At 39.0% G+C, this 24,569-nt stretch overlaps 2 protein-coding genes across 5 annotated transcripts in view; one reads left to right on the top strand and one right to left on the bottom strand.

Annotated features, from left to right (window-relative positions):
• Window positions 1-210: 210 nt before the first annotated feature.
• NFE2L3 (NFE2 like bZIP transcription factor 3) lies at window positions 211-12,101 on the top strand. Its single transcript, XM_068405178.1, is given in 4 exon segments — window positions 211-387; window positions 5,744-5,842; window positions 6,824-6,907; window positions 9,321-12,101. Coding segments are annotated over 4 exon segments (1,569 nt in total). The 3' UTR covers window positions 10,530-12,101.
• A 2,500-nt stretch (window positions 12,102-14,601) lies between these two features.
• Window positions 14,602-24,569, bottom strand: part of HNRNPA2B1 (heterogeneous nuclear ribonucleoprotein A2/B1) — a 17,177-nt gene continuing 7,209 nt past the window's right edge. For 2 of the 4 annotated variants that reach the window (XM_068404591.1, XM_068404593.1), the window contains exons 4-11: window positions 23,124-23,334; window positions 22,698-22,799; window positions 22,519-22,608; window positions 21,911-21,973; window positions 21,309-21,428; window positions 20,917-21,039; window positions 20,034-20,116; window positions 19,394-19,879 (exon numbers count right to left, since the gene is read on the bottom strand). In XM_068404591.1, coding sequence (XP_068260692.1) covers window positions 20,055-20,116; window positions 20,917-21,039; window positions 21,309-21,428; window positions 21,911-21,973; window positions 22,519-22,608; window positions 22,698-22,799; window positions 23,124-23,334 — 771 coding nt within the window. In that variant the 3' untranslated portion in view covers window positions 19,394-19,879; window positions 20,034-20,054. Of the gene's footprint in view, window positions 17,764-18,583; window positions 18,715-19,393; window positions 19,880-20,033; window positions 20,117-20,916; window positions 21,040-21,308; window positions 21,429-21,910; window positions 21,974-22,518; window positions 22,609-22,697; window positions 22,800-23,123; window positions 23,335-24,569 lie in introns of those variants that run through there. The other 2 variants (XR_011048518.1, XM_068404592.1) reach the window with 2 other exon arrangements.

The raw sequence follows: 24,569 nt of genomic DNA, 5'->3' as shown, positions 1-24,569 counted from the left end.
AAGGAGAGGGCCAGTTCTACAGAGAAGTGCAGTTACTAAAGGAGAAGGGACACAAGTTTGCAGAAAAGCATCTCGAAGGTTAGTGAGAGCAATGGAACAATTTAAAGCGTGACAACTAAAATAAAGAAAATGTAATGTAGAGGAATTAGAAGACAGCAAGTGAACAGGAGACATGAGTAATCAGCATGAAAAAATGTCATTTTGCAAATAATGGTGGTCATATACCTTCGCTCTGGCGCTGGGATATTTGTAGAGATAACCCAGAGTCTGACTGCAGTGAAACAGAGCTTTGCAGGGCCAGATATCCTCTGCCTCTTGGTGCTGTCTGTACACCCTGGCAAACCACCCTGTCCACTCTGTTCTGCTCTGGCTCCAGAGATAGTTCAGGTATTTCTGTGCACTTGTAACCCTGAGCTGTGTAGTTTTAGCTCTGTTTGCCAACTGCACACTGAACAATGGCTGAAAACAGCTTGCTTATGCTTTCTGCTGCTCCTAGAGAGGGGTCTTGTTCACCCACCCAATGCATTGTGGTAGACCTATTCGTATTTTGATACCTTTACAGGTTCTGCTCCCTACGTGTTGTTTTATGGGCAACAAATAATATATGGGTGCGGGAAGCAAGGGGAAGAGATATGTGGAGAGATGGTTTGATGTAAGTGCACCCGATTTATGCTGAGGTCAACGCTCCAATGTTGTTAATTGGAAACTGAAGGCTTTGTTTTGAATGTAGTAAGAAAACCTGCAGGAGCAGACAGCGTCCTTCCAAATAAACGTATGCCAGGCCATCTGCAAAATCATACTTTCTCTCACCTCTGCATTGATTCTTGGACCACCTTAAGTAGCAGGTTTGACATAAATTACTATTTTTCATATTCCAAAGACTGACAAACTGAAGCTGATAGTTAACCTGCAGTAAGTTGTACCTTAGGGAAAGCGCAGATGCACAGTTAGAGCCCAGCCCTTCAGAGTACAAGGCTGATGGATAATATAGTAAATAAGACTTAGTCTCAGACTGTGTCCTCTAGCCCAACTGAAACTAGTAAATGGCAGAAGCAAGATTAGAATTTGAGATACTTGGATTTTTTTTCTTGATTTTTTTTTTTTAGTGTAAATCTCCTGCCTTGTGCTTGCACAGAAATCCTTCCAAATGCAATTCGAAGGTTGCTGTCAGGTAGGGTTGCAGTTTGCAGTTTACAATTTACAAACAGCCTGCTGTGGGAGGTGTGAACTTCCACACCCTCCAGTGGTAGAAGTGGAAAGGCTGCTGCGATAAATGGGTTTAGTGGTAACAGCAAGTCTCCTACAATCAGCACGAGACACTCTTTTTCTCTGTACAGAGACCGCCCACATGTGGTCCTGACCTAGCTTTTGGGCTCATAGTGGTATTACTATAACTCAATCACAGTTTCTTCTGCTACCATTAATGCAAAATATGGAACAGGACAGAAACACTTAAGTGTGGTGGTGCAGTACTATGTAGTATTTACACCTAATCCCTTTTGTCATTAGATGTATACTCAGAGTGCAAAATTAAGCTATCTTTAAAGAAATGCCTTATTAAAAAACATTATATGGCTGTTTCTGGGGGAGGCACCCCTCCTATTCTCCCCATAGCAGCAGCCCAGCAATCAATCCCAAGTGATGCACAGGCATGGAAAGAAGAGTTCAGTTGTGGAGCAGTATTTTCCAGCTGTCCATCACTGGGAAAGACTAACAAGCTGGAGGGAAGCACAGTCAGAGAGTAAATCTTTCACAGCATAATCCAGGGTTTTTTTGTTGAAAGCCAAAACTGGGAAATTAAGGGTAAAATGTTCTGGTTGTGTTACATGATTTCCATATAGAGTGTTTCGCTGAAATGATCCCGTATGTAGAAACTGGTGCTGTGAACAGTCTTACGTGCACTGTATCTGTACTAGCACTGTTGTGAAAAGCTCATCACAGGGCCATGCACCTTCAGAAACTGCCCTGGTAGTGCTGAAAACAGGGTTTTTTAAAGGATGGATAACATATTGCAGTAATAATCAGTGTGAGCAGGCATGAGTGTATTTGAATATCATCTGCTGGAGGAAGATATGGTGGTAGTAAGACTAATTTTCAAAGCCACACAGTGCAGCATTATTAAGCTCATTCAGCAGAGACGATAAAGTTCCTTTGGTAAACTACAGTGAATGGTCATGATTGCAAATGTGAGACCCTGAATTCCTCCCATCCCTGCTGGCACCTTTGTTCACATCAGCAGGAGCTTTGTGTGAAGATCAGAGGGAAGCTCTGACCTCCATGCTGTTCTTAAGCCAAAGGGTGGTTAGGACAAAATGGCATGTGATCCTGTAGTGCAATTGGTGTCTCTCAGCTTGGAAACTAAGGGTACCAAGACACTGTCTATGGCTTAGCAGAGAAAATAGTCAAAGCCATTATTTTCTCTTAAAAGATACATAAAAATCAATGTAGACTCCAGATAAATCCTAAAATTCATGGTTGGAAGTATTCCCCATCTCCTTAGTGGTTAACAGCTCTATACATTGACAGGAAAAGACCTAAGAATTCAGTTGGTTTTGGCTTCCAGGGGAAACTGAAGCCAAGACAGTCTTCACAAGTTTCTATGAGCTTCAGGAGCATTTCATTTCTCTTCAGAAAGGAGCTGTCCCATCAGGTACACTGGAAATTCAGTTGTCCTCATGATGGTTCTGGGAAGAACCATCTCCGTCACAGACTTCAGCAGGCTGGCATCATCTGCAGACAGATTTCCACCATAAGCAAGTTGAACTGAGGGTTTCAGATGATCTGCAGGGCACACCGTGGGCTCTTCACAAAGTTACCATAAGCTTTTCTTTTCCCTGGCAGTAGAATAGGTTTGTACCCCTGGTCATTTTAATAGTAACCATAGAGTTGTCACCCATATACTTTCTGTATTCAAAACCTGTGCTTACAGGTGTTCTTTGAGGTATCACATTATAGATACGACATTTCTAACTGTTTCCTGCATTTGCCTCTTCATCAGACAGTAGGGTAATGAATTTGCAGTGTTATTCAGGAGCTGAATACTCTAGAGGCCTTAGCAGCAGCAGCTTCCCAGGCCACTCAGCTGCTTAAGGTCTTCAATAGTGATTGTCCTTGACTTCTTATCTGCTTATGATGATGATGAATTTTATTAATTAGGATGATAATAGATCATATTAATCAGACAAGTTTGTTGTTTGTAAAATTAAAGACTAGCCCTGATCTTGCAAACATGTAATTATGGGACTATCTTCATGCCTGTGAGTAGCTCCATTGAAGTCATGTAAGTGTTTGCAGGTAGCTAGTTACCATGTACTCAGTGTGCCGTACACTAAATTCGCTCTCCTGCTGATTTACTACATAGAGGAAAATGGTATTTTTGTGTGTGTGTTTAGAAAAGTAAATCTGTTTTCTCATATTTGGCAATAATAAGTCATCTGGTCATTTCCAACTTCAGCTGACAAAGAAGACATACTATACTGGAATATAATTTTTAATAGCTAGAAATTGTGTTAGGCATCATTGAAGGAAAGTACCTCTTCCACCAGAGTGACAGACGAGTGCCCTTTATAACTATTGGTTGTTAGAAATGACTGTAAAATTAAAGTTCCCTTCCAATCCTTGAGAAGAAAGTACAGAAAAATGGAAAGCTATCAAATAAAATAAGTTTAAAATAAAATTAATTTTAATATTAAAATAAATATTAATAGAATTAATAAAAATGAAATTAATATTATTTTATTTTCAAATTATATTTAATTTTACTCAAGTCCTATTTTTAAACCTTCTTACATTTAATTTTTAATGTGTTTTATATGAATTTAAAAAAATCTCTTACATTTTGATGACTATTACAACTGCAGTTTTTATGTAGTTTATACTTTTATATAAAACCTGTGAAGTAAATTCATTGTGATTTTTAGAACAGAACACTAACTCATTACGTTTGCTGAAGTTGAGAGAGCTTGTCTTTTCTGCTCCTGCCTTAGCATTTTGCTGAGGATATATAATGCAGTGGGGCCACTTGGTTTTCTGGCTGCCATTCCACCGAGTTTCTTATTTTAATAACTCAGACTTGCCCTATAAAAGCTGAAATATCAAAGTTTTTTAAATATAAATACGCAAAGTCCTTAGCAGTGATTCCTTCTTACCTTATGTGGGGATCTGCTCCTCGATATGCCTTGCCTTCCCCTCCGGCATTGTCTCAGAAACCATCCTACCCCATGTGCTTGGACGCCGTTTTCTGGGATGAAGGACTGCCTGACCTGGACGCCATTTTCCAAGGCGAGGAATTAGCTACCGGCTAAGGGTGAATGACGTGTGGTGTCCCCGCCCTGAATTAATGGGTCTTGAGAGACCCATCTAGGATACCAGGTGACAGCCTGTCAATGGGCCAATCCTACGGCGCAGGAACCGCACGTGTCACGCCCTCGGGACTGTGAGTGGTGCGAACTGTGACTGGTGGCTCCACGTCAGCATGACTGTGCAAAAATTCTCTATAAAAAGGAGCCATTTTGTCGCACCATGTGCACACCCACCACCCACTGCTGAGAATCGATGGAGGACCCATGGGATGCTGCGGGATCCAGGGTGGTGACTGTTCTTTCTTTCCCTCTTGACTGATCTCTTTCTCCCTCTTGCTTTTATTTACCCCTCTCCCTCTCTCTCTCTCTTGTTCACTTTATCTTAAGAAGTTGTCCTATCGTTGGAAGCAATAAAGCCAAAGGTTAAGTTTATTGATACCGTGCCTCGGTTGTGCTTTGTCCGAACTCAAGGATCTTGTATCTATTTTATTTTCGGTCAGGATTTTTGGGGGTGCTTTACCTGCAGGCAGGTAAAGCATACCGCGTGATTCAGAGGCAGGTCCCATGTGGGACTGACTGCATTGGCAAAGGCGGGTCCCATGTGGGACTGACTGCACTGGATTTATTCAAAGGCAGGGTCCCGCGTGGGACTGACTGCATTGGATTTACTTGGGGTTGCTGTCAAGGGCCAAGGGCTGGGCAACTGTTGAAGCTCTGGTTTCTCTGCAGTAGGCGATGAGCTTGATTCGGAACCTGACACCTTAGCAACACCCCAGCCCTATAATAAAAATATTAAAAGTCTGCTGATAGCACTATAGATAAAAGATAACTTGAAAAATGCTTCTGAGACCACTCAATCAGAACAATTTCATTGCTGGAGATTAAAAAAACCCCTGTAGTTTGGATAAATGGGAACTCGGTAATGAGTACATGGAAGTGATGGGGAAACAGCTGCTATTAAAATACCTGTTAATGTGATTGTTTTCCTGAAAGAAAAAGCAAGGGATTTTGCTAACTGGCCATGTGCAATTGCCTATTTTAAGATTCCAACACTGAGTATGTATCTGGCTTGGATATGATGTTGTGACACGACATCCACAAGACACTGATAGCCCAACCTTTCCATGAAATCACATCATCATGTGTCTGTTTTAGAAGAATTTGTTTCCAGTGTTTATGAATGTCCATTTCTACTGCAGATGGGTTCAGTGCCTGGGCACAGAAAGAGGAGGCGGTGTCTGCACTCCTGAACTGATGTTGGCCTCGTTCAGCCCCCAAAATCTACACAGAGTCAGTTCATCCACATGAATGAACTGTTCAGTGTATATTTTATTTGAAATGCTATAGCTGTAAAAAAAAAAAAAAAAAAAGAAAAATGTGCATTTTAAAGATTAATTTTGACAGCTTGTTGCTTAATAGAACTGTTTTATTTGTGTCTTCAGGATGTTGACCTGAAAGCAGGTCAGGAAGCTTTGGATGACTGCTGTCCACACCAAGATGATCAGCTGGAACTGCAAGAGGAGGAGGGAGCCATAAATCAAGTAAATGATGAAAAAAATGGAAGAAGGGAAAAGTGTGAAGAGGAAGTGAGGGAGGACATAGGTCTTATCACTGAGATAAAGAGTAGTTGAAGAAATGGAGTGAATGGTTTTGAAAGTAACGTTCTATTTCCTCCTTTCATCTAGAGTGTCCTTTGCAAGGGCAGGAAAGGAACAGTGACTTCAGATGATGCTTTGTGAATGATGCCCTTGTACACCTTCTCGAAAAATGCACACACACCCCCCAAGTATAGTTTATGTAGTTGAAATGTTCTCAAGTTTACAGAAATCACTTGCAACTAACTCTTTTTTCAATGTGGTTTTATTTTCTCCATTGTGAAGGTGTTGTGTTTGTGGGCAAGGATTTTTTTTGGCCTACAAACACTTGAGACGTGGATGCTAAATTATACTGCTTTTGCCATTTACGTAAAGCTTGATGCTCAGATGTAGACTTACATTTGGGACACTGGATAGTTCAAATCTTTACATGTGTATTGTATCTTGAAGGCAGAGAAATAATCTTAATGAAGTTAAACCAAAACAGGTGCACTTTGGATTTTGTTCTCTCTGAGAGCTACAATGAAAAGAGCATTCATTCTTTTTGAGAGCTTATGAGAGCCAAGAACCGATGTTCTTGGTTTTCTTGCCAACCGATCTGGTTTTCTTGCCAGCCCCTCTGTTCACCACTGCCCTGGCAGCTCGGCTTTGAAAAAATACTTGATTTTTCCACAATGGTGGGTAGGTGCAGCCTCAGAAATGAGGAAAGCACAGTTCTGTTGTGGGGCAGAGTAGGATGCTCTTGCCATGGAGTTATTCTGCTTGTTCTAGCAACGTGACATCTCCCATCAGGATGAAGACTTGATGGCAGGGTTGGCAGCAGTGTTCCACAGAGCTGTGCTCTGTTGCCTCTTGAACTTTGATTTTTACCTCCTTTTATGTAAAATAACTGTGCTTTACAAAGCATTTCTGTTTCTTCTGTTACAGAGCAACCGCAAGCATGTAGATTCCCTTCTATCCTTAGAGAGCTATTTACAGCTTCTGTCATCGCAGATGGAAAGCGTGCTAGAGGTAAATGGGAAAACACATGTATTGCTAATATGTCAGGATACAGTCAGTGATTATTGGATAATGACTTACTCTGTTTTGTCTAATTAAAAAAAAAACAGTTAATATATCAGCAAATCAATGCAGTAAAACTTACCTGAAGACGTTAAAGATGCTAGAATCCACCTTTTATGGCAGCTGTCATTGGCTCTACTTGAAAAATTTTCGCCTGTAATTTGTCTGTGATTTGAAAACTGCAAAGTCCTGTCTTCTCTGCCACCTGATGTTCAAAGTTCAATGGAGCCACTGGATAACTTAATTAGTTCAACTAATAATTCCCTTTCTGAAACCTAATGCTAATTCATATTTATTCAGCAGCTCTTGGAGTGTTTCTCTATAGCAACACTCTGAATTATTAAGAACTAGCAGCTATTGAGCATTTGCAGCCAAAGATTAGAGTTGCCATAAATATTGGGTCAAGTGCTGACAAGGATACTACCCTCAAGAAGAACAGACCCATCTTTGCTGCAAATCAGGTCAGTCAGCATTAGTGGCAAAATGATTTTGTTTTCCTTTTTTATCTTCTGGGCTTCTGATACTATTGTTTATTTTCTGTGTGCCCATCTTCACAAAAAACGGTTGTTATCTTAATTGAAGTCTCCCTCCTCTCCTACAGCTCATAGCTGCAATCATTAACCATGAAGATACTCCCTACATTCCTTTTTTTGAAGTACTCCAAGGGCATCTTACATACGCTTACCATTGTAGGAGCCTTACAGGGTCATTAGTGTTTTCCATATAACTTCATGTTTATCTCTGGAACACCTAGTTTTGGGAATCTCTAGGTTGGATAGTGCCTCCCAGCCCATAAATTAGCCTCCTCTTCTGTTCAGCTTTGGTAATGGATTCCACACTAACAAGGTTTGGAAGTTCACCAGTTTAGTTTTATCTGATTTATTCATAATTTGAAAGGAATTTGGCTGTAGCCTTGATGTAGCTATAAAAACACAGGGTTGCATATTTTATTTAAGACTGTTAATGCGCTGCCATCTCATGATATTCTGTCTGTTGAAAATGGATTGCTTGTTTTTATCAGGTACCAAGTCTTTACAGTGTGGGGGATTTTTTTTAATAGTTAACTTGCTAAGAATATTTCTTTTCAAGGGCTTAATTGAAAATACTAGCTCTATCTGTCAGACTGCAGTTGGTCTAGGACAAGGCAACTCTGCAGCAGAAATAGGCAAGACTTTATCTGAGCTCCCAGTAAGCATAGTAGAGAACTTAAGATGTTCTTGTCTTTATGGCACGCCATTCCTTCCCTGTGGAACGTGTTTTTTACATTGTTTGTTCAATGAACTGCAATCAGAAAAGTCCTTTCCTGCACCACAGTAGGTATGCTCATCTATGGAGGAATCATATCATACGCTTCCTACTTGATGTATTTACATTCTGAAGTTTTTTGTACCTGTGTATTTTATGACTACTCTATCTGTCAGCAAGTGCCCTGACATAATCTTGCACAGTGGCTTTGTACTTCTAGGACCCAGCAACTATAACCCAGGCCCACAAACGGTGGGTCTTAATGCTACTGCAGCACTCATTTATCATCCAGACTTCAGGGCTGAGGGATCATACAGCAGCTTTATTTTTGTAAGGAAAAACTGAGTAGTAATTTAAAGTCAAAAGACATCCATAGAAGGTGTGATTTGGGGGAGGAATGTTTCCTACAAACTGAATAGCAAAGGAGTTTTGAGTTGAAATCTGAACACAGTAGACCTCGGTTAAGAAGCAGCAAAGCCAAACGTGGCAGCTCACAGCCCCCACAGCTTTAAAAACTGTGAAAGAAAAGCAGTGAGAATGTGCCAGCATGACCTTAACGTTCCTGTCCTCGTCCCCTCTTTTCTTACACCACTGTTCTCACTGGTTAAGTCCTGCCAGTGAGCTATTTATCTTCTTTCCAAGGTTAATTTTTTAACAGTTTAGCACCTTGAACCAGCTCACCCTGGAACTAGGTGATCATCAAAACCACTACTAGAGAAGGGGCAGGACCGCCCAACATAGAGGACCTTTTCTTAAGACTAGATCAGAGGAGCACATAGGTTGTATTTTGTTGTGTGCTTAGCAACAGTCCCATTTCTACCCCTTAACACCCATCAGTCCCACACTCTCTTTTGTGAGTCTTCCTCCTCCCATCCCTTCAGTCACTTTTCTTCTGCACCCTTCCCACTTCCTCTTGCCATATGCCAACGCAGGTTATGCTGCGTACAAATTGGAAACAGTATTCGCGATAGCTAGAAGAGTTTAACCTATAAAATGTTGACTTTAATAGATTAAAATAGCAGAATATTAAAAAATAAATTGACCAATACTGTGTAGGGGATGGATGTAGAGGCATTCATTTTATAAAAGATCCCATTTTCCCCCCATCATCTTTTAGGCGACTTTACTGGAAGACAGACAAGTTGCTCCTACTAGAGGCCAAGACTCATCATCCTCACACCTCAATGGAAGTTTCACCCAGGCACTTTGCCACTGTTTCAGTCCTCATGATGCCACACTACTAAGAACAGACTACCCAATGCAATCAAATTCTGAAACAAGACATGTACAAAGGCAAGAGTCTTTTCCTCTGTCAAGCTCTAATATCACAAATCCAGAATCGCTACTTCATGTGTCAAATTTGACAGGGCTGTTTTCAGCTGCTGACGTTAGAAACCTAATGGCCCACGATGATAATTCTGATGAAATTAAACTAATGTCTTTGGCTTTGGATGAAGGCTTTGATCCTACAGAGCTTTCTCAGCTCTTTGAAGAACCTGGCTCAGATTTGGGACTGTCTTTGAATTCAAGTCACAGCACTGCCTCTTACTCAGTCTGCAGTGAAGGTGCTATTGGGTAGAGCAGTGATGTTAAATCTCTTTCTTTGCATGGCTTAGGAGCTGTTGGTGGCCATAGCCAAGAACACAGTAAATATGGCCATGTGGAATATCCAGGTGATTCAGAATGTTCTAAAGAAGCCACCCTTCAGCAGTTTCTTCACAACCACACATACTATCAGCTGCCAAGTCAAGCAGCATCCACTCTGAAGCATCATCAGCAGATGTGTATGGAGAAACCAAATGAAGTAAAGGATAGGTGCCATAATTCTACTGATACAAACCTTAGCAGCGATGAACGCCGTGCAAAAGCTCTGAGAATACCATTTTCAGTAGATGAAATTGTGAGCATGCCTGTCGACACTCTCACCACCATGCTGGCAAAGAACCATCTGACAGATACTCAGGTATCACTTGTACGTGACATCAGACGAAGAGGAAAAAACAAGGTTGCTGCTAAAAATTGTCGTAAATGCAAACTGAATGCAATTCTTAACTTGGAAGAAGATGTGTGTAATCTCCAAACACAAAAGGAGAGCCTTAAAAAGGAGCACTCTCAGTGTAGCAGATCAATCAGCTGGATGAAGCAAAAGTTAAACAACTTGTACGGCGATATTTTCAGTACACTGAAGGATGACCAGGGTAGACCTGTTAACCCATGCGAGTATGTCATTCATTGCAGTAGCGATAGCAGTGTTATCATAATACCCAAACACTCGGTCAAATCAGAACAGAAACCAGATAATGATAAAGAGCAGAAACAAAAATAAGGTGGCTATAGATCACTTAGGATTTTTTTTTTCCTGAAAGAGTATTTGCATGAAGACTGGAGGTCATTGATTACAGTAGTACAAACAGAAAAGACCACCTTTGAGGAGGAAGACTGCATGTTCAAAGGTCTGACAAACCCAGACGACTGTGATCTGTTAGAAAGTCTACCAGCTGAGGCTTCTGAATGAGGAAATCTGTTTAGTTTTAATTAGAATTAAAGGAGCTAGGCCATCAGTATAAGCATAGTTGTATAGGCCTATGTGAAACTAGAAATTTAGTTTCTGGTGATGGGGCAGGTGAAACATCAGTGGGGGCAAAAAGCAAGCTTTAGATCAAAGTTACGTGGAAGATGGAAGAAAAATGGGGTTTAGTCTTGAGTACTTGATTCTTCATATACAGAGTGGCCTTATTTTATTACTCTCATTTAGCACCGAAAGAAAAATTGTAGGTCAAGTTCATCTTCACCTTAAATTCACTGTGGATTTATGTATTCCTGAGAGATACATAATGCTTTGCATTTGTTCAGAAGTGTTCTGTTTTTCCTAGTTTTCCTTTGAGGAGAGGAGCTCAGGAGACTATTGCATTTTTCTCACTCCCTTCACCATCATAGCTCCAAGCAAACATAATGTACCAATTAATTTCACAACTCATCTGGTCAATATACAAATAGACTCTGAAAAGTAATCAGTATCTGATTCAATACTGTCTTACCTTCATCCTCTGCAACCAAATCATTCTCCAGTTTCTTCCATGGAAATGAGTGATGGGTGAATGAGTTCCTCTTCTGTTCCCTGGTCTGTGATGTATTTACTTGTGTACCTTCCCATTTCTCCCCATTTGGATACCTTCCTCAAGGAGAAGTACTAAAGTTTTTTTTAGCTTTTTAAAACTGGTATTTTATAAGTATCTTCAATGTGATTTAATTTTTTTTTTTTTTTAGATTTTCCCTAAATCTTTAAAGTAAATTAAAATGTACCAAATTACTATTTATCTGTACTTGTGATAATGAGGTTACACTGTGATAGTGGCTTTGAATGAAGACAAGAGCTTTTATGGGTGCTATGAAAAAGACATCATTTATTCACTCACATGCTTATTCACAATGGCTTATCCCTTTCTGTTTAGTAACCTGAAAAGGGTCTGCAAAAAAGATGGCCTAAAAGGCATGTAATGATAAGGAAGGAATGTTAAGAGGCCAACTAGTTTGTAAGGTACTGAAATCATTACTAATATTAACAACTAGATAGCAACAAATACTTTTTTACGTACAAACCCCATAAAACTGGTATTAAAAAAGAGCTCGCTGGTCACAGTATGAAGCCCGTGTAGCAACTTTACATCAGGTATGTCAAAAAAAGCACTTGCATCAAACACGTGAAAACTACACACACATGCAATACAAGTTTAAATGCTGAACAGTACCTTTTGAAGAAATAAACTATGCCACTAGCATGTAAATCATGTTGTTTGTTTGCACTTGTGTTTACAGTAACTGGTAGCATCAAGTGGTATTTTTCTAAAAAGGAAGCACTGCCTCAGAGTGCAAAATGCACTGAATTATCAATAATGAAACCAGCCAGTTCAAACGATTTGTTCTGCATTTTATATTAAACAATATATATATGTGTGTGTGTGCATCTGTTCTCTTATCAGTTTCATCACAGCCTCAAATTGCTAGAGTACATTCATAGCAGAAGCTTTCATTGGTGAGGCCCCAAAATTTCTTGCTGTCAGTTAAGCATCAGTGTGAAGCATATCTATCCAAACTGGTATTCACAAGGAATTTATTTAATCACTAGTTCATGAACTTCAACCAAAACATGTCTCAGGTAAGGAATTGTGAACTTTATTTCTAGTTCCAGGAAAAAAAAAAAAAAAAGTTTGAGTCAGCATGATTGTCATGTTTTAATTAAATGACATAAGAAGTATTTTAAAGTCTACGCATGTAGCCTTTGCAGGACCAGGTCTTTAAGTCTCCTTTATGGCCCATGCGCACAAATTCCAATAGATATTAGAATGGAGAAAAAAATAACCAGAACAGTTAAACCTTCTCATGCCCACTCCTTCAGTAAAGAGCAAGTTCTGCGGACTCTTGTAAAGCCCGCTCCTAATGAACTATAGCATACACCCAACTGGGTAGCAGTTACTTGGTTAAATTTTGGCACATGCTGAAAATAAGCATGTTGGAACTCTTTCAGAGACCAACCCTAGTAAAAGCAGTGAACTCCAAATGATCCATATGAAGACATTAGCCCCAGCCCCACTCCACAACCTGTAAACTTGCAGACTGGGAAGTATCGTGAACCGCCCTCAGCTAATTCCACTCTCCTTGTTGCTCAACTGTATTTCTTTAAGAAGTTTATGTATGAATCTCAATTTCTGAGAACTCAACTAGCAACTATACCCCTACAAAACCTCTCAGGCGAATTATTAATTTGGGGTGGACTGTGAGTTATAACAGTGCTTATGACACAGACATCGAGCATTTTCTCAACCTTCAGCTACCTACCCACAGAAAAGACAAAACTCTAGGCCGAATTCAGAACGTCCTGTTTTCTTCAATTTTAGAAGACTGCCATTTTCACCTAAAAACTGCTAATACTTTTTAAAGTGTCTTCCCTTTTTGTGACTAGCCTAGATTTAAATCAAAAAAAAAAAACCAACAAAACACAAAACACCCCACTCCCAAAAAAAGCCCCAAACATCACTTAGGCTATGCCTTACATTTTCACATCCTTAATTTGTGAAAGTTAGGCTAGACAGCTAAGGAAAGAGCAGGTTTTACAGCAAGCTTTCCTCCCAAGGTAAAGGGTTCCTGAAGCTATATTTCACGTGCTTCATACAATGGCCTCAGACTGTATTTTGAACCCATACACAAAAAGGAGACACTGCACAGGAGTCAACGAGCTATTCAGGAAAACGGCACTAAAGGAATCTTGTAACTAAAACGGTTGTCAAAGTGGGAAATCCCAACTGAAGCCTACCCTGGCTTTCTTATGGACAGATCATAACTTTCAAGAAACCGAAATCCTAAACATACAAACCAGGAACTATGCTGTGTAAAAAGACATGATGTGATATTAAACTTACTCTGGAGCCAGATGTTTAGTGAAAAAGCTTAGGGCTGCATTCTGCCTTACTGAATACGAACATGGAGAAAAGCATCTCTCTGAAGTAGGGACAATGAAAACAGTTTTAAGACTTGCTACACTGCTAGAAAATTGCAAAGCTGAGGAACATGCATTTAGCTGTTGATACAGCAACAAAAAAAATGCAAATAGCAATGTGGGAGTTCTCATTAAAGTAGTTCCCATGGCAAAGCTATTAAGTAGTCCAAAACATTAGTGGTAAACTGTGGTTTTGTTACATTAATAATGAAAATTAAGGTTATCTACAAGAGGTTAGAAAAGGTCAGATTGAGCAAGTATAAAGAAAAACACGAGGTGGTGGGTAAATCAGAGAGCATACACATTACCTTCCCCACCACTGCTCACAGCAACACGCAGAGGCACTGTGGACCAGCATCAGCCATGAGCTGCTCTCAGATCCGTATCTTTTCTAGACAAGCATCCATTGCAAACAAACACAAGTGTAATACTTCATTGGAATGCAGCACTCAGCATCGTTTATGAAATGTAAGGCTGAACACTCATGTACAGGCATGCTGCAAATAAGCCCGCACAGAAGACACATGGCATGCTGCTGCTAACACCCACGCCGCCTGAAGGACCACTAACAGTCCTGCACTGAAGTGCAGCTTTAGCATCATGTTTTGGTTTTATTCAGTAGACTTTTTTTACAGAAGCTAAATTTTACAAACTAAGACTGTTCCTGCTCAGGAGCTTAAAATCTAGTTTTAGATAGGGTAAACCAGTGTAACGAACTTCAAAGAGGAAACAAAGGGCAAAGCAACTTCATCAAGACCAGTCAGTTTTAAGAGCTCAGAATTTGTCCCAAAATACACAAATACATTTGTATCTTATGGCAGTGAGAAGTGTGGTTCTAATGAGAATCTTGTGGACAGAGTAGGTTGAAGCCTATAAATAAGGTAACAGGACACTCAGCACTAGGTTCTAGTGAAAAACTATTTTATTAAATAAACCAAATAGAGATGACACGTGTAACCACATGAAGTCTTATTACCATAGTGTACCTTGTAAAATCACTGCAACTTGATACCTGCTACACACCTACTACAACTCCAACAAATGGATCAGCCATCGATTTTCATATAAGAACGCCTAGAAAACAGACCAAGGAAGAGGAAGCGAAGGAACGGGGGGAAAAAATCACGTGTTGGTGAGAACTTAAGGGGAACACCAATTTTCTAGGACTTTCTCACAGTCACCTTGTTCATACAATGAAGCACCATGGGAGGTCACAGAAGGTAGTTTGTACTACATGGTCCCCAAACACTGTTGACATAGTACATTCACAGCAATCTCTCAGGGAAGTCACACGGCCATTTAAAGTTAAACACTGTTTACTTTTACTGTTGATAAATAAACCAGTTCTTGCTTACATTAACTACAATAACTCCTGCTGCCATGCGTATCAACACTGGCTGCAAAGCAAGAACACAACTGTTAAAAGGGACAGTATGACTTCTGGCAAAATGGATCAACATCACCCAGGAACACCCTTCCATGTTACACTCCTATGCATTCCTACCAGTACTGCTGTATAAATGAGAAGAGAACCTGGCATCTCCCTTAGGAAGAAAAAAAAAAAGTTAACAGCACTACTACAGGATTCCACTTGCATCATGTACTCTGCTTTGTAAACAAACTGAAACACTGAAGCTATAGGAAGTGTACTGTTCCAGTATGTTCTCAGCAAACCATCCTCTTTCACAAATGCAGTCAAGATGCCAAAACAAACTCAGCTGACAGCTCCTTCAAAATTCAGGCCTACGTTTTTTGGGGTTTGTTTTTTCTTCCCCAGAAGTAGTATGATTTCATCCCCAAGATAATACATACGTTCATCATAAAACTACATGAATGTAATCTTCTTCCCCACACATGGCAAAGTTCAATTCCTGCAAATTTTACAGTGTTAAGTGCAACTTCTCACATTTTCCTAAAGACTTTACTGCACATGAAGCACAAGTAATAGAATGAATAAAATTCAACTTTCATTGGAAAGAACACAGAGAACACAAAGTCTGAGCGGCCAGAACCCCCATATTGACCTCTCTTCAACACCACTTTATAAATGCAAGTCACACGCTGTAGTTTTTTGGTTTTGTGCTCCCATACCGATTACCAACAAGTTATATGTTGTCTTTCACATTCTTCCTTCAGTTTGCTGCAGGAAGTGTTTGCTGGGGGCAAGCTGAGCCTAATACTGACAACCTGATGCTCAGTTCTTCATACACTGAAACATAGTAACCCATAATGTTACCCTTACTTTGGGAACAGAAAGTCTGTAGTGACATAAACCCAACTTCTTGGAAATTAACAGAGGGAAAGTATACATTGTCTACAAAGTGAGGACCAGTAATTGACCACACACTGTTGTTTTTATTCAAAGCTGCTAGCTTTCCGTATTAGGTTGACTCAAAATGGTGACTTCTCTCACTGAATTCATCAGCACACATTGTGATTTTCAGTTGCTTTACTTCTTAAGAACATACCAGGAAAGAAAAGGCACGAAAGTTGAACAGAAAACTTACTCAAATATTCCAAGATTTCAAGACTTTAAATATCCAGTAACTTAGTTTTTACATACTGCTACACCCTATACACTCCTTTCCCCCATCACCAGATCAAAATTAAAACATCCTCATCATGGAAAATATAACGTACTTAATTCAAGTAAACTTTAAAGCTTATTGCAGAACTACTGAAAGAGTGTAAATATCTCAAAGAGAAAAAGAGAATAATTACTCTCCTTTGAAATGTGGGTGGGTTTTTTTTTTGTGTCAAATGAATGTGGACTTGGCAACTGTAAAGAAAAAATTTCCATTAACTAAATCTAATTCCAGGAAAGAAGGCAAATTCCTTATCAGCTGGTCAACTCATTCTGTTGGAAAGAAGAAAGTAAAGCGGATTTCATGTATCTTCATTTCCCACTTCCGTTGCAGCCCGCCAGTTACCAATGCAAGTATTTCAAAGTTCAACTTAAGAAACAGGAAAAAAATCATATGTGAATCCTTAACTAATATTTTTAAATTATATAAAGAAGGTTAAACACATTATGATTCTGCCAAAGCTAAGCACATAAATTTCTAGTTTAGAATAAACCATGTATATAGGTAATGGGTTAAAACAGTACAGACTGAAGATACCTTCCCTCAAATACTGAAGCTTTCCCAAGCTCACACTTGGCAGTTTGTTTTGTTTTGTGGGTGTTTTGTTTGTTTTGTTTTTGTTTGTTTGTTTTTGTGGGGTTTTTTTGTTGTTGTTGTTGGCTTCCCCCCCTCCCCCGAAGATGCAGCTATCAGTAACACAGTTTGGTACAGCAGGAACTCTACATTCCATTCAGTCTTTCTCTCTTGATGCTAAAAGCTCTTTACAAGTGAAGAGGATAAAACTATTGTCCTATCACCTTTTGACAAACTGTCTTAAGTGGTTAGTTTCATTAACAGGAAAGGAGATATTTTTATAAAGTAACATAAAACACAGCCAAAAAGCTATTTGAAAGCAATTGTGTCCAACAGCAAAAAGATCAGCATTTTTGATTTGTAGCACTGTTTCTCCCAACAGAGAACAGATGCCTATGGTCAGAGATACAACTTCTGTGAACACACTTGCCAAATTGACTTTGTTTTAAATCCACCTCAAAATGGAATGTTTCAAATCATGAAAAGGTCTAAAAGCTGCACATAAACATTATTTAACGTTAGACACACACTAGGTTTTATTAAGCATTACACTAGAACTACTTTGGTATAAAAAAATACTTTATTTTAAAGCTACGAAAGTTATAAAAATATGTAGTTAAACTTTCTACTCACAGAATGTTTGCTATTTTAACATTAGTGATTTGTTTCTCCTAACGAATCTGAATTTTATTTGAAAGGTTTACAAGACATTATTACTGTAATTTAAAAAACCCAGCATTACAGGGAGCTGTACTAATTGTGATGTTTTATCAGTATTCATTTAACCTCTAGATTTTTAATGAAGGCAGCAAAAACAACTATTTTGTGATGATACAGAATTTCTTATTTCTTGAAGCGTTTCTGTGGTTGACCACTTCTTCATTAGTTACCTGCAGCATGGCACCTTCCTGCCAAAGAAAAAAAAAGTGTATCTGAAGATGTTTATCACATATGTCTAAACCAAATTACCAATAGGGGAACTTCAGCCATTTAAAAAAAAAAAGTATAAGCAGTTCACTGGTGTGTCTAACACAAAAAGGAACAGGACTTTCGTTAGCTGAGTCCACCTTCTTCGATAGCTTTAAAAGGCAACAGAACTTTGAAATTGGGGCATTTTTGGTTGCTTTTTTGTTAGGTTTTGTTGATTTTTATTTGAAAACCAAATCTAGTAGAGTATGCCACCCTTACTCTGAGTAACTCATTACTTGATGAATTTTCATTAATTTGAAGTGCAAACATTCGATGCAGTGAGAGTAAGGCTGACTGAATTTGGCACTAAGGTTTATTTAGCTGCAAGAACTATAAAAAATGTTGGAAACCTCAACATTCTAGCCAAATTCCAATTTACATAATTACATTATACACTGAAGAAATACCACCTGCAGTTTCATTTGAAGTTTTCACTTCCCCTCCCTAAAGAACTGCTTATGCAGTTGTTAGAAGAACGGACGACACATTCCTTCACAGAGGCAGATGTATTCTGTGGTGCAATTTTTGTCCTTACATGTAACAGTCTACAGTTACTTGGGAACCTTCAGGATGAAAAGTGTTATGTAAAACAGATTACAGTACACAAGACACATAACAACATAGTTCCATTTTCAACAGCACAGAACTACCTTCATTGCATTACCTTGCAACCACCGTAATGCACAGACTCCCAAGAAAAAGTAAAATGTTGCAGGATGCAAAAATAAAGTTGTATGATTTAATTAACTTGTGACCTACCATTTTAACTACCAACACCAAGGATGGAACCCTTGCAAAGCTTTACTAATGGACACTTGCAGGTCTCATTTGTTCAACTGTAGCAGTGTACAGTAGCAGCAGTCTATGCTTGTCCAGGGTTCATATCATAGCTAGATTCCAGTAGGAAAAAAATATGTTAAGTAGCTGAAATTAACAGAAATTTGTTTGTAAAAAATGTAATAATACAAGAAAACAGGATTCACAAATTTCATTTCAATTGGTAATTGTTAACTCAATTCATTGCTATGTTAAACTACATAACAATAATCACTATACTGAAAGAATACTGTCAAGCAATATTAGTGTCTTGTTTTTGGAACATTAAGAAAGGAAAAGTAAATAAGATCTTACCTAAAGAAGTTTAACTGAAGCTTAGAACTATTTTGCTCTACACCCTCAGCCTTCGTTGGCATCCTTATACACTACTGTAGTTAAAGCTTTGCAGAATACAGCGCAGCTTTTTAAGACTGGCTGAACTTAGTGACGTTTTCAAGAGTTCTCTTGTACTAGACCTGTGTCCCTGGAAGAGTACCTCGCTGGGGGTATTTCCTTTCCTTGCCATGGAAGCAGCAGCATCTAAAAGATCTAAAAAGGTGTTTCTCCTTGCAGAGATATCCCTTAAGTTATCTAGAGATTTTAAACCTGATCATTTACAGACAACATACTTTTTTCTGACCAGCATTTAATTTTACATGTACAACAATAGCTTATATTATTTGTGGGACCTTATACTACCCACTCCTTGCCTTATTTTACAATATTAAAAAAAAAATCTAAAATTACACAATATTTCCTTTAGAATTATTTTATTAAATCATAAATGTACAACAGCTTCTTAACTCTACACACGCACTTAAATTTTTAAAAGGAAAACGTTATGTCTTATTACACCATGATCCTGGCTAATAGCTTTTCAAAACTTTTGAGAAAAATCTTAAAAAAGGTTTCACATGTCACCTGAAACTTACAAATTTAACATTATCAAAGGAATGCTTCTACACTTACAAAGACCACTAGAAAGAAACAACAATTAAAAAGCTAAGAAACTGTCTCAAAGGCATTTTTACAATCCTTCCTCCACAGTAAGGTAATGTTATTAAATAATCCAAATCCATTCACAAAATGGCTCTCTGCATCTGCTCTGGTGTCTTCTGCCATATCACTGCATATTTATGCATGACTGAGATAAGTGTTTCCTTAACATTGTTATTTCGATAACCTGAAGCTGTTCTGTTACCTCTGGGCTCTCATCCTCTCCTATTTATACAGTGAAGCCTGTTTCAACAGAAGTAAAGAGTAAAAAAATAGGTTATGAAATTATTCATCTAACCATTTTTTAAAGGAAAGATAATATGATCCTAAAAAGCTTTTAACTCCTGCAGCTACTCTCAAGAATCACTGCAATTTTAAGACTTAGAAACATACTTACCCATGGCATGCTTGCAGAAACTCAATAACGGCTCCTCCCTCCATATCCACCACTTCCCCCACTGCCCCCTGGACCATAGTTTCCTGCAATTGCAGAAAAAGAAGAAAACAGTTACATCAGTACACTTTTTAGATCTAGGAATGCTTTTGATTCTGTATGAAGATTAACATCTGCTTTAATTCCAGAGATGGCATATACAACAAAGATTTTAACATTTTGCTGTCTTCCTAAATAACCTCCAAGAACTGCCACAAGAACTACATGCTGAAATTTTAAAAGATTCAGCAGCGTCACACATGATCTGATGCACTGCACCGTCTGCAGCCTGTGAGGGCTGACTTTATTTGCATGCTAAACCTTACAAGAAAGGGCTTTGTGTTTCAGTTTCCGTTGCACATGCTTTACACACCATATTAAGTAACATTTAGACAACAAAAAGCAGAAAGTGCCAGAAGAAAGTGACACTACAAGGGGGGGCAGGGAGAAATCCCAGCAAGTTTAGTGGACATTAACTAGGCTCTCTACAAATAGTGTGAGCTGATAGCAAAGAACATGAAACTCGGCTAAAACCTTTACAGACTGGAAGCTGCAAAACATTTCATAATATTCTGGAAAAAGTTAGTATATTGCCATTTATTTTTTCTAAAAAAAAAAATAGTAAAGCCCTATCCAACCTGACCTTTAACACTTCTTGTAGGGACAGGGCATCCACAACTTCTCTGGGCAACCTGTTCCAGTGCCTCACCACCCTCACAGCAAAGAACTTCTTCCTTATATCTAATCTTAGTTTACCCTCTTTTACGTCCCATCTTCCCTTCCACGCCCCCAAAAGATTAGAGCCCACCCACCCTGGTTCCAAGACAGGTCAGGACATATACAATACCTCCACCATATGGTCCCCCCATGTTCCTGCTGCCACCAAAATTTCCACTCTTCATTGGACCATAATTTGAAGGTTGTTGGTTGTAGTTTCCAAAATCATTATAGTTTCCACTTCCATAATTGCCTGTATTATCAATACAGAAGTGGAGAAATACCTAGATCAGCTAAAACGCATACGGCACTCAAAAAGTCATATAAGAATTTTAAATAAAGTACAAAATCACACAGATATTCCAGTAGTGTATGCAACGAACTTTTTCATACTATTTCATATTATCTGGAAAACAAGAGCTTCCTTAGACAACATTTACACCCCCCCCCCCCCCCCAAATTTCAAATGACTTGCACTAATTTACAACTCGAATGCTTGGTCATTTCAAGCCAGTACGCTACCTCCTCCATAGTTGTCATAACCACCTCCATAGCCCCCACCCTGGTTGCCATATCCAGGTCCTCCTCCACCATATCCTCCTCTTCCTCCTCCATAACCAGGACTGCCACCAAAGTTGCCACCTATGACAAGATAATCCTTTAAAATAAACTTTTCAGTGTAGAAGGCAATCAAATTCTACAGAATCAGAGGATATTTTTCTGTTTAGAAGTCTACAGGTTAAGAAAAGCGTAGGAGTTTTGTAAAGAAATTTCTATGAATGCTATTTTTAAAGGCACATACCAACTCCCACCCTAACTGAATTGTGACCAAAACCCACCAGACTGCCTAAAAGCCTCAATTAAAAGGCTTAATTAAAATCTTGATTTTTCAGGAAATTTAAGAAACGCTATTGTAAAGAAAAGAAAAGGGCATTGTTGTCCAAGAAATAACCATACAATTTACCATATAAAGGTTTAAAATGAGCCAATAGCCATGCATGCTTCTTGAAGTCAACAAAATGGCTTTGGCAATTAAAATAAATTTTATACAAACGGTAAGTGAATGTAATAATCTTTCTGAATGAGAGAGCAACAACGAGCACCACCACAAAAAATAAACTAACCTCCAGGTCCTCCACCATATCCATTATACCCATCACCAAATCCACGGCCACTTCCATATCCATCTGTTGGAGGGGAAAAACCCAAGTATTTCAATTCAGCTGTAGCAAACTAACTGAATTCTCAAACCCCATGACTTTAAGGACCAAATCTCAGATTATTGATTAAGCAATGTACACTTGAATTTAGAAAAACATATATGAAATAACACATCTAGTCATTGCTTTACATCTTTACTTGCATTTGTAGAGTATCCAGTTTTAATTTTGGACACAGCCCTTCCACTGTAAAGGTCAGGCAAGTGCTGCATAGAATTACAGAGGAGAAATCTCTGAATCCCTTAACAAAATGATTAACTTTAGGTTAATTCCGGCTTTTAATAAAATCCTTTAAAAAAAAACAAAACAAAACAAAACAACTTCATTCTACTGAATATCCACATAATCAATTTGGGTACTACAGAAGAGGTTTTCAAGTTATTTTCCCCAAAAATTCTCTAACTGCTACAGCTGTATTTAAATTAAACAGCAGTAGCCGTGAAGTCACCCAGAACCAGAAAGACAGTATAAGTAAGGGGGGGGGAAAAAAAAAAAAAATGCTACAAACATGCCTGTCTTACCGGCTCCCCCTCTGAAATTGCTGCCAGGTCCTGGACCAAAGTTGCCACCACCTCCACGTGCATCACCAAACCCAAAGTTCCCTGTAACAGTTTAACATTTATAAATGGTGAGATCATGGAAAGTGAATACAAAAATCAACCACAAATCATTAATCGTTACTTGTACGTACCTCCTCTCCCACTCCTAGAATTTTGAACTTCCTGCATTTCCTGTCTAGAGAGAGCTTTCCTTACTTCTGCATTATGGCCATTGATGGTGTGATACTTCTGCACTGTAACCACATCAAATAAGATACCATCAGCATTTAATTACTGACCTGGCAACAAATAAGAATATCAGGCTTCCAAAAATGAAGTAATTTCCAAATTAATCCATACATACTCCATATCATGTAAAAAATACACCTTTTACACAAAGAAGCCAGTACTCATTTAAAATACACGTTCCCACACAATTCACCAAAATTACAACGTAGCACACATTCATGCACATAACTAATCCCATTATCTCTTCAGTTCAAGTTCAGCTTTACACAATTACCATGACTGCAAGGACTAATACTATCAAATGAAAGAGTGAAATGAAGCTTACTTACATACAATTTTATCCACAGGGTCATGGTCATCAAATGTTACAAATCCAAACCCTCTCTTTTTACCAGACTGTCTGTCAGTGATGATTTCAATAGTGTCGATTTTTCCATATTCCTCAAAGTAGTCACGAAGGTGGTGCTCTTCAGTGTCCTCTTTAATACCACCAACAAATAGTTTTTTCACAGTAACATGAGCACCAGGCTTTCCAGATTCCTGTTAAAAGAATCCTTCAAATTACCACAAAGAAAAACAATTTCACAAATCACTATTTTGCCAGGATTTCAGGAATAGAATACCGAACTAAGATTTTTCAGGCACTGAGGTAGCCCCCTTATGATGCATGTCCCTGCAACCTTGCTTGGGGACCTTCTGGGAGGGAAGTAACATGGGGTAATTTGGAGGTTTTTCTTCCCTATTTTACATCAAAGCCTTAAAAGCACTTAAAAAGATACAGATAAAAGTTCTACAAAATGCATAAAAGCAAATAAAAAGCCTTTAAACATATTTAGAGAAAATGTAAGATCAGCTGTTTGGAAGAACTGCAAGTACTTAATAACTTAAACTAGAGCATGATTTTTATTGAAACAAAGATTTGTGAGCTTCCTTTGCCCATTTCCCCAACAGCAGTGAAACCCATATTCCACTCATATCAACAGCAAAGGTCCTTCAACTTCAGCTAATCCACAGCTATGCATTTAAACCTCTATTCAAAATATGAAGACAACTCCTCACAGTCATGGGTTATTAAGGGAGTGGAACATCTCCCTTATGAGGAGAGGCTGAGGGAGCTGGGTCTCTTTAGCTTAGAGGAGACTGAGGGGTGACCTCATTAATGTTTATAAATATGTAAAGGGCAAGTGTCATGAGGATGGAGCCAGGCTCTTCTCAGTGACATCCCTTGACAGGACAAGGGGCAATGGGTGCAAGCTGGAACACAGGAGGTTCCACTTAAATATGAGGAAAAACTTCTTTACGGCGAGGGTGACCGAACACTGGAACAGGCTGCCCAGAGAGGTTGTGGAGTCTCCTTCTCTGGAGACATTCAAAACCCGCCTGGACGCGCTCCTGTGTGATATGGTCTAGGCAATCCTGCTCCGGCAGGGGGATTGGACTAGATGATCTTTCGAGGTCCCTTCCAATCCCTAACATTCTGTGATTCTGTGATTTTTTCACTTTGAGCATGATATCCAAGCTGCCGCACTAGGTAAGAATGACTTATTCCTAAAGCTTAGCAATAGCTTTGTGTGTATAAACAGTATGCATGTATCCTGCTTTAATTACCTTTTTCCAAACGCTAACCAACCCTGCATTCCACAGGGAATGGAAAGAAAAATGGGATAGCTCACAGGGGTACCAGTGGTTACAATTTCCACTTCCCTTGACCTCTGGGACAGCTTAGTCAATTCCAGTCCAGCAGTCACAATGCATTAAATATCTGGGTCCAACCT

Source organism: Nyctibius grandis, chromosome 7, assembly GCF_013368605.1.
Source record: "Nyctibius grandis isolate bNycGra1 chromosome 7, bNycGra1.pri, whole genome shotgun sequence".
Lineage (NCBI taxonomy): Eukaryota > Metazoa > Chordata > Aves > Nyctibiiformes > Nyctibiidae > Nyctibius > Nyctibius grandis.
Note: the sequence above shows the minus strand (reverse complement) of the source record. Positions and strands in the feature narration are given on the sequence as shown.